General features: G+C 43.6%; 3 protein-coding genes across 3 annotated transcripts; all 3 read left to right on the top strand.

Annotated features, from left to right (window-relative positions):
* The first annotated feature begins 2,654 nt into the window (after positions 1–2,654).
* Positions 2,655–5,413, top strand: LOC118566259 (serine protease 27-like). Its single transcript, XM_036147714.1, has 3 exons — positions 2,655–2,874; positions 5,081–5,101; positions 5,227–5,413. The coding sequence occupies exons 1-3, from the start codon at positions 2,820–2,822 to the stop codon at positions 5,406–5,408; spliced, it is 258 nt and encodes an 85-aa protein (XP_036003607.1). The 5' UTR covers positions 2,655–2,819; the 3' UTR covers positions 5,409–5,413.
* Positions 5,414–5,472: 59 nt separating this feature from the next.
* On the top strand, positions 5,473–7,640 carry LOC105919102 (prostasin; the record flags this gene model as incomplete). The annotated part of the gene is made up of 4 exons (XM_036147997.1): positions 5,473–5,479; positions 5,569–5,871; positions 7,095–7,240; positions 7,320–7,640. Coding segments are annotated over exons 1-4 (777 nt in total), but the record flags the coding sequence as incomplete, so codon positions are not given.
* A 43-nt stretch (positions 7,641–7,683) lies between these two features.
* Positions 7,684–12,186, top strand: LOC105919118 (tryptase gamma-like). The gene is made up of 5 exons (XM_012854361.3): positions 7,684–8,136; positions 8,255–8,417; positions 8,591–8,844; positions 8,955–9,052; positions 10,861–12,186. Exons 2-5 carry the CDS (start codon positions 8,329–8,331, stop codon positions 11,167–11,169), a joined length of 750 nt encoding a protein of 249 aa, XP_012709815.2. The 5' UTR covers positions 7,684–8,136; positions 8,255–8,328; the 3' UTR covers positions 11,170–12,186.
* The last annotated feature ends 3,764 nt before the right edge of the window (positions 12,187–15,950 follow it).

Genomic DNA, 15,950 nt, shown 5'->3' with positions numbered 1-15,950 from the left:
TAACACGTGTATATTTTCTCAGTATGTAATAATACATGTATATTTTCTCATTTGTAATAACACGTGTATATTTTCTCAGTATGTAATAATACATGTATATTTTCTCATTTGTAATAACGCGTGTATATTTTCTCAGTGTGTAATAACACGTGTATATTTTCTCATTTGTAATAACACGTGTATATTTTCTCAGTATGTAATAATACGTGTATATTTTCTCATTTGTAATAACACGTGTATATTTTCTCAGTATGTAATAATACGTGTATATTTTCTCAGTATGTAATAACACATGTATATTTTCTCAGTATGTAATAATACGTGTATATTTTCTCATTTGTTATAACACGTGTATATTTTCTCATATTGAATTATGAACATGTACCATGGGGGAGGAACCAAAAGGAATTTCACACAGCAGAGACATCCTCACATTAAATAACTTAAAACATGCGTAATAGCACATGATTAAGCCCAGATGATGATGTCAGGGTTCAGAAGCTTCTGATTGGTTAATTCACAGCAGCTGAGTTAACTGGAGTAACAGCGATAGAAGTATTTTAAGGCAACATCTAAATACTTTGACTCCTTGTGAAATCAGCCAAGGCCTCAGGAAGAGAAGGCTGGACCTTCACCAGGAGGTCTGGTTTCCAGATGCCAGAAGGTTCCACGTTCTCCTGTAGAAATTATAAGATCCACGTTTAAACACCATGGGAACGTAGACGGGTTCTGTCCCAAGAGACGAACGGGTTCTGGTGTGAATCAACCCCAGAACCAGAACCAAAGACTTTGTGAAGATGAGCAGGTAGAGTCCTGGTCCTGGACCAGCATGGCCACTCAGACAGGAAGAGGCCAGAGCTTCCTTACTGGACCCATGGCCTCGGGTCTGACGGAACCGCAGCATCTGGACAGGACGTCCATCAGAACCCCAGCGTCTAGACGTCCATCAGAACCGCAGCGTCTGGACGGGACCACCGCACCGTCTGAACGGAACCATCAGAACCGCAGCCCTGCTGTCAGGCCCGGAGGTGGCTGCTGCAGGAGGAAGGTCCGTTATCTGCAGAGAAGCAACTCCTGGCGTCTCCAGAACCTTCCTCAGCCGACCACCAGCTGGGTTACAGAGAGGACAAAGTTCTAGAGCGCCCAGAACAAAGTTCTGATCTCAGACCCAGACTTGGGAGCCAGAAGGCCTGCAGAGCGCATCCAGCTGCAGAGGTTCTGATGGAGGAATGGACCAAAGTTACAGCAGACTGACGTGAGAACGTTGGACCCAAACCGGACGAGTTAAAGGCGGTTCTACCAGATACTGATGAGATGATGAGAGTTAAAACTGTTTCTGGAAACTCCTCCCAGATTGTCAGGGAACAAAAAGATTCAGATTATTCTAACTTTATACGTGGCTTTAAATATCTAGATTCTGACGTTTATATCCATTTGTCTGAAGCTTCATGTCAGAAATTTGTTTTAGGAGAAGTCCATAAAGTTTGTGAGGAACATGCTCCGATTTAAAGTTTATTTAGTGTCAGACAGTTTCAGACGATCAAACGTTTAGGAATGTCGCCCGGTCAGATTTTCCCGTCTCTCTGTCTGCCGCCTTTATTAGAACAAACTGCAGTTGTTTCCAGTCAGGCCTTCAATTAAGGCCTAATTACTGTTTATATAAGAGATTATTTAAAATTTACATATTATTTTAGAAACATAAAGAAACATCTTTCTGTTTAAAATCCGCAAGATGGATTTCATTGGGATCCTTTCCATGTACAGCCGCGGCACCAGAGCTGGACTTGGTGTTAGAACAGTGCAGAAATCTGCTCCCCTGGTCCAACATTTGATCCCAGGAATATGTGTCTGAGTGAGACCTCTGTCAGAGGATATTGTGTTCCTGCATGGAGACGTTTACCGGCATCTGGACAGTTTTAGTGACCAGAATCCTCCAGGAAACCCAGTTTGATAATCATGTCATCTGATATTCTCCTTCCTTTTCTCTCTTTAGTTGTGCAGAAAATAACAATAAGGAGCTTTTTCCTGATGAGAATAACAGCGACCAGCTAATCCTCCTGTTGTAATGGACCTAAAAGGAAACACGGTTCCAGGCATGCCGAGAAGGTTCTTCACATTGACAAAGAAACCAAAGGATTAGTAGCAATAAAATCCTTTTGCTCTGACAGCTATCTAATGTCAGCGACGCTCTGATGGGGAGATGCAGAGGAGAGAGAGAGCTGGACCCGACTGGCTGCCCAGAAACACGCAGCCCTGGTTCTGCTCGGACTGACCAGGCCTGGAGCAACGTGCTGAAGAGCTGCTGTTTTGTCATTTGATGGCAGATTGTGACGTCATCGCCACATTGTTCACCAGCTCAGCGAGAATGCTGACTGGGTTCTTTACGGTCCGGTTCTGAAATGAAACAGGAAAACACAGAGACCTCCAACAGACGTCCATACGATTCATTTCCATTTCAGATCCTCTGCTGTGATTATAAATGTGCCCAGCAAAGATCACCGCAGTCCCTGTTGTTCATAAAGAACATCAAAGGCAATGAAAACTAAAGTAAAATATGAGAAATGATTAGAAACCGTGAATTTAAAGTGCCTTCGCTGCTCTCTAGGGCCTCCCTGTCAGTAGAGATGACGGAGATAAGATGAGTGACAGCAGCTTCTGGGGGTGTGATAACTTTCCTTTGTGCGTGTGCTGAAGGAGAGCAGGTAAGTGAGTCAGTGAGGTGACAGGTGAGGTGTGGGCGTGTCCTTGCACAGGTAGCTCTTAGAGCAGCGGGGGGGAGGAGGTCGGGTCATTTGTGCCGCTGACGGGAACCTGCAGTGATGTTTGTCTTCCAGGCGATCTGTGTGACGGCGCTGCTGGCGATGCTGACACAAGGTGAGAGCCTCTGCTCAGACATAGATTCACATTTCCTAAACTAATTTCAAGGATTTTAACTTTTGGTGCTGCTTTACCCTAAAAGTCTTAAAACTGAAGAGGAAAAGAGCTGAATTATCTGACAAGGCAGGGTTAGAAAAGAGGATTTCACTTTAATTTCATCCTAACTGCACAACCTGCAGCTAAGACCGTTTTTTTGTTGGCTCCAGTCTATCATTAAGTCATTTATATTTTTGTTTTATGTGCTATATATAATCTGTTCATTGTGTCTGTATTGATTTGTGACATTTTAAAGGATATAAGGTGTTTTTTGGCTTCATGTCCCCGGGGTTCCTTAAGCCTAATGAAGCTGTGTGAGCATGTTTTAACAATCTGAACATTTTAAAGATGTGCAGCTTAGAAACCTCACAGGACTTAATGTATAGCTGAACATTTTCTCAACAGCAGTGATAAGAAATGTCTGTAAAAGAGTTAAAAATGTGCTGAAGAACCGCATGAATGCAGTAAATTAAAGCTGCTGAGGTGTACTTTTACAAACTCTAACTCTGCTGTGGTTGGGAATGAGTAGGGATGGAAAATGGGTTGATGAATGCTGGTTATTTTTATACCTCCTATGTTGAAACTTATACCTAAGGTTGTGTCCAGTTTCTGGTTGTGAAACCAATGATCTGCTAACTTAGAGCTCAGAAACAAGGTAACTAGTTGTTTGTTTCCTGAGATGCCTCATCATGACTGACCTGAGATAAAACTGTCAGAGGTAGGATAAATACTGGATCTGCAGGTCTGGGCTGGACCTGTTCTGGTTCTGTTCTGGTAGCTCGTTGTAGACCCATCTGGGCAGAACCAGCTGATGGTGCCTGATGCTGCTGGGGGCGTTGCCTGCTCTTCTTGGCCTTATGCCCTTCGGCTCTTATGAAGCAGGAAACTTCCTGGCCACAAACATTTTATCACCTCAACAAAAGAAAAGTTCTGTAATCTGGAAAATGTGTTGAGCTTTAACCTGAATTATCCCTTAAAGCGACAGTCCCTTTAATTTTCCTGCTTTAAAAGACGACATTTTGCTGTGTGGGAGCAGTTTGTACAGACGGACAGAGAAAGCCTCCTGACCATCAAACGATTACAACATAGACACAAACAGAGATATGTACAGCATGTTCACTATGTTTCATGTCAGCGTTGATAAAGACTAAAACGGTGTGGGCAGAACGCCTGTTTACATTTCTTTGTACTAAAGCAGTAAAACTGGTCTGAGGGAACGTGACTCGCCAGCAAACTGGTCCAGACTGGGATGGTGTCCGAGGAAAGCCCAGCACTCATCCTCTGACTACAAACATGGATGGAGGTGTTCTGTTTCTGCTGCCTGCAGACATCCACACCTCTCCCACTTCTTGCTCTTCAGCTTCATAAACCTACCTGAGCGCCGCCTCCCACAGACCGTGATGAGAACCGCCGGCCTTCATAAACCTGCAGCACACAGATGGCGGCAGATCTTTGAAGCCGTAGCCTGCAGATGCTCCAGCGCTCTTTTCCTGTCTGGCTGTCTTGTTACGACCAGGATCACATCTCCTGGATTTCTTTCCCTGTTGGGCGTAGACCTGGCTGCTGACCTGCATGCTCAGTATGAGGGATTGCTGCGAAGATGAGCATTCACACTGAGCCTGGTTCTGGTTCTGCTGGAGGTTCTCCTCCCTGTTAAAGGGGAGTTTTCCTCTCCACTGTCGCTTCATGCATGCTCAGTATGAGGGATTGCTGCAAAGCCATCAACAATGCAGACGACTGTCCACTGTGGCTCTACGCTCTTTCAGGAGGAGTGAATGCTGCTTGGAGAGACTTGATGCAACCTGCTGGGTTTCCTTAGAGAGGAAACTTTCTCACCAACCTGGAGGATCTGATGGAGTCTGACTTTGGAAAGAGCCTTGAGATGATGTGTATTATGAATTGGTGCTATATAAATAGACTGAACTGATCTCTAGACCATCGCCTCCATTCTTCTCCCCGGCCAACGCCCTTTGCCTAACATTTGTCGGCCCTGTCCAGTCTTTATGTCCAAGGTTTCATGTTCCTGTCTTCAACTAATGAAATATAAACATAATGGGAACTATGTTCAGGAATGAGAAGGGTAATAATTTACCACAGCTGAATAACGCTTAACCTGCTGCCAATGATCACATTTCTATCTTTAATACTTTGTTTTCTGTTATTTCAGTATCTGAGTCGCAGCTATCCGGTGAGTCAGTTTTCTTAAATGAAACTTATATTTTCATATTGTTAATATTTTTGTCAATTCCTGGAAATACAACATGATGTATCTATAGGACATGACAAGAGATTTAAAGGTCCATGTCTCCTCAGTCTGTGGGAAGCCAAGACTTAACACCAGGATTGTTGGAGGACAGTCGGCGCCTGATGGCAGCTGGCCCTGGCAGGTCAGTCTGCACCGGATAAGCTCAGGCGGCTCCTCATCCCACTTCTGTGGAGGATCTCTGATTACTGACGAGTGGGTGCTGACGGCTGCGCACTGCATGGCCAGGTGAGCGGAGGCCAGATCAGTCAGTTTGGTGAACAGGACAACCGATTCAAACACAAGATAGATCAAATATGAGAAGCCTTTTGATGAAAGAAGCTTCATACTGAAATTGTTTTAAAGACAATTAGTAATTGGTGTAGCGAGCTGTATCTGAACATTTCTGGAAGGTTTAAAGTGTTCTGTGTCCTCTGATAATTTTAGCATCAGCGCAAACCAGCTGAGGGTGTATCTGGGTCGTCAGAGTCAGCAGGGGTCCAACCCAAACGAAGTCGTTAGGACCGTGGCGCAGGTCATCGTTCATCCTAGTTACAGCCTCTCAACCCTGAACAACGACATCGCCCTGATGAAGCTCTCCTCAGCCGTAACGTTCTCTGCCCACATCTCGCCCGTCTGCCTGGCCGCCTCAAACAGCACCTTCTACAGCGGCGTTGACTCCTGGGTCACCGGCTGGGGCAACGTGGGCTTCAATGGTGGGTCACACAACAGAACCACAGAAGTTCTAGCTAAGCTGGACATGCTCATAAAATAAGCAGCGGAGACCGTGGGTAAGACCACATAAAAACAAGCAGAAGCAGAGCTGACTGACAGACAAGCCCTGATTTAAAAAAAGAATCCCATTCTGACTCTAAGTCGATTTACAAACAGTTTAATATGTTGTGCAAATGAAAGTGTAATATCAATCCAATCTGGGATGTTTGTATTGTTTAACTGATTCTGTTTGAATTCGCTGAAAGGTGATGATTTGAAATGGGATTTGGTGTTTGAGAACAGCATGAATTCTGAGTTTAGTGTGGGTTTTAGATTAAAGAGATTATTTTAAATCGTGTCCAAAGCTGACTGTAACTGAGTGATGGCTTGAATGGATGAGGGTGCTGAGCTGTAAATAATCATGTCATCAGCATAGAAATGTGTATCTGTATTTATGTTATTGATGTACAGAATGAATAGTAGAGGTCCGAGTACTGACCCTTGTGGTACTCCTCTAGTGATGGTGAGCGTCTGTGATGAGAGTTAGATATTGGTCTATAATTGTTCAATAGTGTTGGGTCGCCACCTTCTAACAGTGGTAGACCAAAAGCTGATTTCCAAATTGATGGAATTTCATTTGTGGCCAGAATAAGGTTGAAAAGGTGAGTCTATAAAGTCAGCTGCTGGTCTTAGGAAATAGGGCTCCAGATTGTCAGGTCCTGGAGATGTTGAGGTGTTTAAAGGTTTGAGGGCTTTGTGTACCTCACTGAAACTAAAAGGTTGATTTATAACAACACGGGCCAGCCAAAATCTCAAGTGGAGAACTTTGGACCTCCACCAGTCTGGTTCATGTATGGGTCCGATATCCAGATGCCTTAAGGCTCTTCGTCCATCTCTTTAAGCTGTTATCTATGTACAAATATAAAGAGTATGAAAAGGTACCACAATCAAAGTTTCAGGAAGGAGATGGGTTCTGTTGTCAGAGATGAACGGGTTCTGATGAAAAATACATGAATGGACCCCAGAACCAAAGCTAAAGACCTTGTAAAGATGCTACTAAAGCTTATAGGAAAAAGTCATTTACCTGATTGAAACAAGTAATGGACCAACATCGGCTGGTCCAGGACTGTGCAACGCTGGACATTTTACCAGTCCTTTGGGTTCATTTTTTATCCTTCACATTTAATGAGAATGAGAATGAGAATGTGGGTTTGTGTCTCCTCAGTGCCTCTTCCTTCTCCTCAAAACCTGATGGAGGTGGAGGTGCCGGTTGTGGGAAACAGACGGTGTAAATGTAGCTATGGAGTGAGCACCATCACTGACAACATGATCTGTGCCGGCTTTACTGAGGGAGGGAAGGACTCCTGCCAGGTGAGCATCTCTACCTGTCCTGGTGTTGTCCAGCTGATCCTTTTATCTAACACCCTCCTGACAACATCTCATCCTAAAGGGCGACTCTGGAGGTCCAATGGTGAGCAAGCAGAACAGCCGCTGGATTCAGTCAGGAATTGTCAGTTTTGGAAAAGATTGTGCTTTGCCAAATTTCCCTGGAGTCTATTCTAGAGTGTCCCAGTATCAGGCCTGGATCAACAGCCAAATTACCAGCAACCCTCCAGGCTTCATCACTTACACGTCCACCGGCAGTGACAGTGACCTCAGCGTCTCTTGTTCAGGTTTACCCCCAATTATCCCCCCAACCACCGCCACCACCACTACCACTACTACTACTCCAGCTACTACTACTACTACTACTACTCCAGCTACTACTACTACTACTACTACTACTACTCCAGCTACTACTACTACTACTACTACTCCAGCTACTACTACTACTACTCCAGCTACTACTACTACTACTCCAGCTACTACTACTACCACCACTACTACTAGTGTTACCAAACCAACAACAAAACCACTGACTACAACTGCCTCAGCAACAAAACTCCCTACAAGCATCACCAAAGCAACAATAAAACCTATAAGTACCACAGGACCTTCCACCGCTCCAACCACCCCAACTACTGCAGCTACTACTACTACTACTACTAATACTCCAGCTACTACTACTACTACTACTACTACTCCAGCTACTACTACTACCACCACTACTACAAGTGTTACCAAACCAACAACAAAACCACTGACTACAACTGCCTCAACAACAAAACTTCCTACAACAAGCATCACCAAAGCAACAATCAAACCTTCCCGCGCCCCAACCACCACAACAACCACAACCACCCGTCCACAAACCAACAGCCCCAGCCGTAAGTAATAAAAATGGGTAGATTGGAAAAGTTTTTGTTCAACCCTAAAGTTGGAGTCACAAAGTTTGGTATATTATCAAAGTTTTATAACTGCTGTTTTTACCCTTTCTCTCTGCAGCTGTAGTCTGCGGTCAGGTCCTGCTAGATGCCGCTCCATCTGCTGTGGCGGCGGTAGAAGGTGAGTGGCCCTGGATGGCCAGCTTGCAGCAAAACGGAAAGCATACCTGCGGAGGGACGCTGGTGTCAGAGGACACGGTTCTGACCAATGCAGACTGCATACGGTGAGCCACACCAAAGTCAGCTATGTTTAATCAGCTGACCACACATTAGGGTCATTAGTGAGCCATCCTTTACTGTTTGAATACGGTAATGCCTGTCATATTTTGTATAATGGGATAAATGCTGCTTCTAAAACATTATTTTAGCTGAACTGAGTCTATTCTCTCTCCTCTAGGTCAAGTAATCCGTCTGAGTATACTGTTGTGTTGGGTCGTCTGAGGCAGAATGGGTCGAACCCTTTTGAGAAGTCTTTCAGTGTGTTAAAAATCACTCTGACCAACCTAACAGATTCCAACATCGCATTGCTTCAGCTGTCCACCAAACCCTTCCTGGACCGTTACATCCAGCCCATCTGCCTGGACAACGACAGAACCTACTCAGTGGGAACTACATGCTGGGCTGTTGGCTGGAGCTCTGGGACAGGAGGAGGTGACTCAAACACACCAAGACTGATGCAGCAGTGTTCAATATGCACAAGAAATAATAACGATAAATGCAAATTTAGGTTATTAAACAAAAATCTCCTCTCCGTAATCCAGATGAGCAACTTCTTCAGGAATTCAAGACCAGAGTTGTTGATTGTGGGAATTCAACAGAAACTGGCAGCATATGCACCGAACTGTTTACACGGAAACAGGTGAATAAAACGGCATTATTATTAGCCATTATTTCATCTTACACCCAAGAAAGAGTTGTCTTTTGTTGTTCAAAAGTGGTTTGAATGCCAGAAATATCTCAGGTTCCAAAATCTTAGATGAGACTAAAGGCAGATTTTTCCAGAGTAAGAGCAATGTTCAAGGATCTTAGGAGAAACCAAGGTACCTTTTGGAGGACAGAGGTACTTTTGCTGATACACAGAATAGTAAAAACAATGCCAGGACATCTCCAAATGTATGAAGTCTGAGGTGGACACTTCTGGCAAAAGTCCCAGCCAAGGAAACCATCAGTATCTAGGGGAGGTATTACCACTGGTCTGAACCAGTAAGACAGGATCTGCAATGCACACAAAAGTTCCAAATGAAAAGTGAAACAAAGCTGGAGAACATGTGAAGAGAATCATTGTTATCCACATCTTAACGACCATTGTAAGCACTTAATCATTCTGATGAGAAACCACTGTGCCGGCAGATGTGGGTTACTGGCCAGGTAACTGTACTGTTCCTGGGTGGGTCTGGAGCAGGTCCAGGGCTCTGGGTTCCTGGAGTGTGTCACCCTTAGGAGAACCCTTGGGTGCTTGGGCTCTGTCTGGGGAGTAAGTCGCTGTTTTATGGTAATAGCTAATGATCTGCTTCCCCTGGATGACGTCACAGCTAACAGATCGCCAGACCAGGTGTACCTTCTATGAAGATAAAAAAGACAGAGAACAAAAAGTTAAGAGATGAAATGACAACAAGCAATGCAGATTGGAGAGTAGTAGGAGAACTCAGCAGAGTGAGAGAAATAGACCCTGATGTCCTCCAGCAGCCTAAGCCTATAGCAGCATAACTATAGAGGTAGCTCAGGGTAACATGAGCCACTCTGACTAGAAGCTTTGTCACAAAGGAAAGTTTTAAGATTAGTCTTAAAAGTAGATGGGGTGTCTGCCTCACGGACCAAAACTGGGAGTTGGTTCCACAGGAGAGGAGCCTGATAGCTAAAGGATCTGCCTCCCATTCTACTTTTAAAGACTCTAGGAACCACCAGCAGACCTGCAGTCTGAGAGCGAAGTGCTCTGTTAGGAACATACGGGGTAATCAGAGAATATTGTGATCAACTGTATCAAATGCAGCACTGAGATCTAATAGGACAGTACAAACACAAGTCCATTATCTGAGGCCATGAGAATATCATTAGTGACCTTCACCAGAGCTGATTCAGTTCTATGATGAGCTCTGAAGCCTGACTGAAACTCCTCAAATAGGTCATTACTTTGTAGATGTTCACATAGTTGACCAGCATTTATTTTTCCCTCTCTCACATGTACAATCCTGAGCCTTCTCTACACAACAAAAATACTTTCTTCATACTTTTGCGTGCTGTGCATCCACACATATATACACCGTTTTTTTAAAGGCTTGGAATGGTATTATTTAAAATATCCAGGTAATTTCAGGGTCTTACACCCTGCTTGCAACTAGGGCTGGAGCTTAAGACCCTTAAAAAACAACTGTTCTGCTCAGTTTCCTGCATGTGACAGCACTCTGTAACTCCAGGGTTCTTAATTAGGCAACGTGGATCAGCCTTAGTTTGTGAAATACTGTGATACCAAATTAATAATCATGAAATAATGGTCCATCTGTTGGGTTTCTGCAATGTTCTCACAAAGTAAAAACTCATCTTCAGAAACAATCTCAGCCCAAAATGGTGATCTGAACCGCGTGAGCTACTTTCAGTTGTTATCCCCGGTTATTTCAGGTAACCCTAACCACTGCTGACTACAGACTTTCCTATGATTCTGTTTTTCAGGGTGAATCTGGCAGCCCACTAATGTGTGAGCAGGATGGATCTTGGTTCCAGGTGGTCGTGCTATCATCTGTGGACATATCTACCAGACCAAAACGACAGCTGTCTGTGATGATCTTTGAAAGACTGAATCGCTTCCAGGACTTCCTGACTCGGTCACTGGGAACCTTTTTGACTCCGTCTATCAGACAGGACGCCGCCAACAACACAACTGCAGCAACAACCATCATGACAACAAGTGGAGGAACCCAAAATCACTTCTCCTTGTTTTTTTGCCTCCTTATCATTGCTTTTTCGTTGCTCTTCTTATAGAAACATCCCGCTTTACCTTCTTTACATGATGTGACACAAAAATGACTGTAATTCAAAATACGGATGACCCAGCCAGATGTTTTATGGTGTCAGTCAACCTGATTTTGCACCAGGTGTTCAGAGGTCCTGCATTTAATGTCTGGATCTGCTTTTAATGTGCCGCTGAAGCCGATTGTTGAAGGATCTTTATCAAGGTTTCTGTCATTTTTTGCTGAGTCATGTTTATTTACTGCCATCTGCAGGAATGTGGTTCCAAATGCCGCAAACTGGATCTTGGTGGCTATTTATGAATGTTGAGACTTTAGGACTGCAGGATATTTTTTTAAGTGTAAGGCATTTTGTTAGAAATGCCAATGATGAACCTGTTTATCCTGTAGCTCTCTGAGCTAATCACAGCATTAGGCAGTGGACCTTTGCACCTGAAACAACAATGAACTTAATGTTTACAATGAATGTTTGCACTGAAATAGAAATAATGATCATATTGCACTGTGTTTGAATATATGAAAATTTGTTTTGTGGTTTTACAGGAAAGAACCAAGTGCTGCTGTTCTAGTGCTAGATTAATGTGTGGGTTATTAGCTATCCCCTGATTGGTTCAGTTTTTCCTCCTTTTGTTGCACATTCACGAAAAGCTACACCTGTATATAGAAATGTTTAATCCAAGAAATGTATGAATGTATCAATCCTAAAAATGTAAGAAATACACAAAAAATGTGTTATATTCACTAAACATTGTCCTGCGTGTTTCTCTTGTAATGCCTAAACAGAATCTGGACACCCCATAATTCAACAGACACAAGGAGTAAACGTTTAAAAGAGTTTATTAAGAAAAAAATGGTGTTGCTGGAACAGGAACTGACCAGATACTGGGATGACTGCAGGGAGAAGATCAGGGTTAGTGGCTGAGAACAACTCAGTGATGGGAACAGTGCACCGAATGAAAGCCACTAACCGTCTCAGATCCTGGGAGGTTGAACTGACCGTCTGGGTGATTCAGATCACTGACCGACTGATTCTAATCACGGCGTGGCTTGGCAGGGCAAAAGCTAGCAGGGAAGATGTAGTCAGTTCAGGGGTCATGCACAGGGAGACAATCCACAGGGCATAGGTGTCCAGAGGGGCTGGGCGAAAGAGGAATCCGGGATCCAGGCGAGAGAATCGGTAACAGGAGGCACACAACGTGCAGAGGAGACAGGCCTGAAGTCCAGGCTTGGGTCATACGCGACAGTCAGGAGAATCCAGAAAGGAGCAAGACAGGCAGGAGAAAACAGGTCAAGATCAAGAAGTCAATACAAGGAACGCTGGATGGTCTACTCACACAGTGGGTTTCAAGAATCTGGCGGTTACCCACTGGGAGAGACAGGAATATATAGTGCTCCTCTCAGTAAATGGAGCTGCCGCAGGTGTAACCGCTCAGACTTGATTGTTGGTGCAACAAGCATGTTCTCAGGCAGGAACAGACAAGAATCATCTCTGCTTTAGTCCAGAATGACCACAATGTTGGCTGTTTGGAATCACCATTGAAAAGAACCTGTGAGACTTTAAGGCACACAGAAAAACAAGAGTCTGCCTGCCCAAAACAAATATTATCAGAATCTCACCTCCCCGTCAGCCTCCAAAGGCTGAATATCCTAATTTCTCGTGGATGTTATATAAACAAGACGCTCTGTGACATCTGTGACCTGGGGTCCGTTCTTCGTACGTTGCTTAAAACATCCAAGATCAAATGAGACATCCAAGATGATTTCATCCGGCTAATCCTGATCCGGCTAATAGGGTGTTTTCACTGACGTCACTGGCCAACTTCCGGTCCGCCATATTGGGTGGCACACTTCCTTATCTCTAGTTGTCTTACACGTATTATCGTATCGCGAATGGATAAGTACGCCAGCACGCTAGAGCGACCAGATAAGGACGTATATCTGAGGAAATGTTCCGTGATCGACCATATGGACCCGTATGCCCTCCACGGTGCCTTGTTTAGCCGTAATCCAGATGATTGGCCAAATGTAGAGCACGGCGACATAGTGCATTACCTGGTGTTCAGTGAAAACCCTCTGCACACTCTTGAGGAAATGAGAGCTTACAAGGATCTAGAGGCTCACAACCAGTTCACATCTGGTTATGTACATCAAGGAAATCGCCATCATACGTGGACGGGTGAGTTTTAATAAGATGGTAAAAATGTAAACAATCCGACGCAAATGTGTTGCAAATGTGTTGCACCGCCCGCCGGCGGCGGGCGGTGCGCGAAGGCGCTTGGCTGCAAGGCCGATCGACGCCGCTCGCGGCTTTAATTATTTAAGCAGAACAATGACCAGTGCAAAATTAAGTTGTATTTACCGTATTGGCGCCGGTAGGAGCTGCAGATCATAAAGCCAGCAAACAGTGGGAACACAGCAACTCGTTCAAAGGTAAGCTGCGCTCAGACGGGCTGGCACATGCTAGTTTAGTAGCTGCTAACCGCCAGTGCTAACAACCACTCGCGCATGTAATGTACTTTTAACTTGCTGCTATGTGTTTCAAACGTTTAGAACACACTCTCATTGACATCGGGATACTGTGGAAAGTTATGTTCGGTCTTACAGCCGCGATCCAAGCGAGCCGACGATCTCTTTATCTCTGTAACTCGTTCAAAGGTAAGCTGCGCTCAGCCGGGCTCTGGCTCATGCTAACCGTTAGCGCTAACAACCACTCGTGCATGTAATGTACTTTTAACTTGCTGCTATGTGTTTCAAACGTTTAGAACACACTCTCATTGACATCGGGATACTGTGGAAAGTTATGTTCGGTCGACTTACAGCCGCGATCCAAGCGAGCCGACGACTCTTTGTTATCGCTAACAGTTGTTCTCCGTGGTTGCGCCTCCAGGCAGGAAAGCGGTGGAAAATTAATCTGTTTCTATGTTTTTCCCATGGCGATCATGTGTTGCGCTGTTACAGCCCACAATACAGCAACGGTTTACCATGGTTGAAATCAAGTTAAGGTGAAATTAATCAAATTAAAACACGGCTGAGAGAGGGAGTACAGTACGCGGTAGTAATAGGCAGTAGAGGCGGCGGAGGCAGTCAACACGACAGCCGCGGAAAGTAATAAGTCATAACGCCCAAGCCCTATTATTAATAAATTTTTCTTATATGTTTTAAATACTTAACAGTTAATTACCTGTGACAAAGTGAGCACCGCAGACTCTGGCGTATTCCAGCTTAACACCGTCCAAATCGGACCTGGATATCCGTGTCAGCCATAGGTGACGGCGTTGTTCAGACAGCTGTTTTTTTTTTTTCACACTGATTCACTATTACGGCTGGTAGGCGATAGAAAGAGCGTTGATCTCCACCTCCACGGGCCGTGCAACCAACCATTAAACACGTTTTCCCCATTGTTCACTTCCAATACTGCCTAAGGCGTCATACAATGCAGGTCAACGGTGCGAAACGACTGCCACCCAATATGGCGGACGCGCTGAGTAGTCACGTGAGCGTGACGTCAGCTGAAAACACCCTATTGGGTTCTTCAAACACACCTGTTGTTTACGATTAGTATCACTGGATTGAGTTATCTGAGACAACTGCGCGTTCATGCGTTTGTTTAAAAGGGGAAATGTATCGATAGTAGAAACATTGATCAGCAACGCTACTATTGGCTGTTCAGCATGGCCAAAGAACTCCCACAGTTTTTCTCCCAGCAGAACAAAAGCTTTTAATGGAAGGTTATGCCGAATTTGAGTCATTAATTAAAACACCTAAAAATCAGTTAAAGCCAGGACAGAGGGCTGGCAAAAAGCAGCAGACAAATTAATGCGTAAATACTGTCCATGGTAGATGTTTCTATCACTTTCTACAGTATTAATTTTTTGCATTTTAATAATCGCATATTTACTTTGTTCTTTTATGTCAGAGACTCCACGGGAGCCACTAGAGCATGGGGACGAGTAAAAGTGAAATACAAGAATATTCTACAAAATGGTAGCCTTTAATTATTATACTGTATTTTAAAAAGGGACTTGTTATGTCAAGAGATCCAAATTTCAGTGTCATTCCTTAGACACGGGAAGTAAAGGACACGTGCAAACTGGGAATTTTAACAAAAAAATAATAATTTTTATCCATAAAAATTGAAAATCTTCCTTTTCCAAGTCATCCACAGTTTACACGGTAAAACTGTATTGCTCCGTGTCTAGATAATCCATCCATAGTTTTTTCTGATACAATATACCACAGACATATATACGTAGACGCGTCATAGGACGCAGGTTCGCACGTCAACGTCACCGCCATATTGTATGTGGCAGAAAAAAGTTAAGTTCTGTTATTGTGAACGTGAATCAGAGAAGATGCCTCATTCTTGTGCTGCAATAAATACAGACACACACACACACACACACACACATATATATATATATATATATATATATATATATATATATATATATATATATATATATATATATATATATATATATATATATATATATATATATATATATATATATGTGTGTGTGTATGTGTTATAAATATAAGGATCAATTTGTTAAATCTAAACATTGTGGTCTTCATTATTTCATTAAACCGTGTCACATGTGAACCTTTAGGAACTTTTTGGGTGAGTATTAAAGAGGTAAAATTAATAATATGAGGAAAAAAAGTCCTAGGTCAATAAAGTAAAAATAAACAAAAAAACACAAAAGTGATATTGTTATGATAAAAACGTCACATTATGAGAGTTAAGGGGGAACATTTCCAGAATAGTCACAGTTTGCAGAATTATTTCACTCC

The sequence above is a fragment of the Fundulus heteroclitus genome, chromosome 16 (genome assembly GCF_011125445.2).
Source record: "Fundulus heteroclitus isolate FHET01 chromosome 16, MU-UCD_Fhet_4.1, whole genome shotgun sequence".
NCBI lineage: Eukaryota > Metazoa > Chordata > Actinopteri > Cyprinodontiformes > Fundulidae > Fundulus > Fundulus heteroclitus.
This window is presented reverse-complemented; position numbering and strand designations above follow the sequence as displayed.

Excerpts from the sequence above, each read along its gene's own strand:
- LOC118566259 (XM_036147714.1), top strand. The coding sequence starts at position 2,820 with ATGTTTGTCTTCCAGGCGATCTGTGTGACGGCGCTGCTGGCGATGCTG. Across the intron at positions 2,875-5,080 it reads GCTGGCGATGCTGACACAAG|TATCTGAGTCGCAGCTATCC; the intron begins GTGAGAGCCTCT and ends CTGTTATTTCAG. Across the intron at positions 5,102-5,226 it reads ATCTGAGTCGCAGCTATCCG|TCTGTGGGAAGCCAAGACTT; the intron begins GTGAGTCAGTTT and ends ATGTCTCCTCAG.
- LOC105919118 (XM_012854361.3), top strand. The coding sequence starts at position 8,329 with ATGGCCAGCTTGCAGCAAAACGGAAAGCATACCTGCGGAGGGACGCTG. Across the intron at positions 8,418-8,590 it reads ACCAATGCAGACTGCATACG|GTCAAGTAATCCGTCTGAGT; the intron begins GTGAGCCACACC and ends TCTCTCCTCTAG. Across the intron at positions 9,053-10,860 it reads AACTGTTTACACGGAAACAG|GGTGAATCTGGCAGCCCACT; the intron begins GTGAATAAAACG and ends TCTGTTTTTCAG.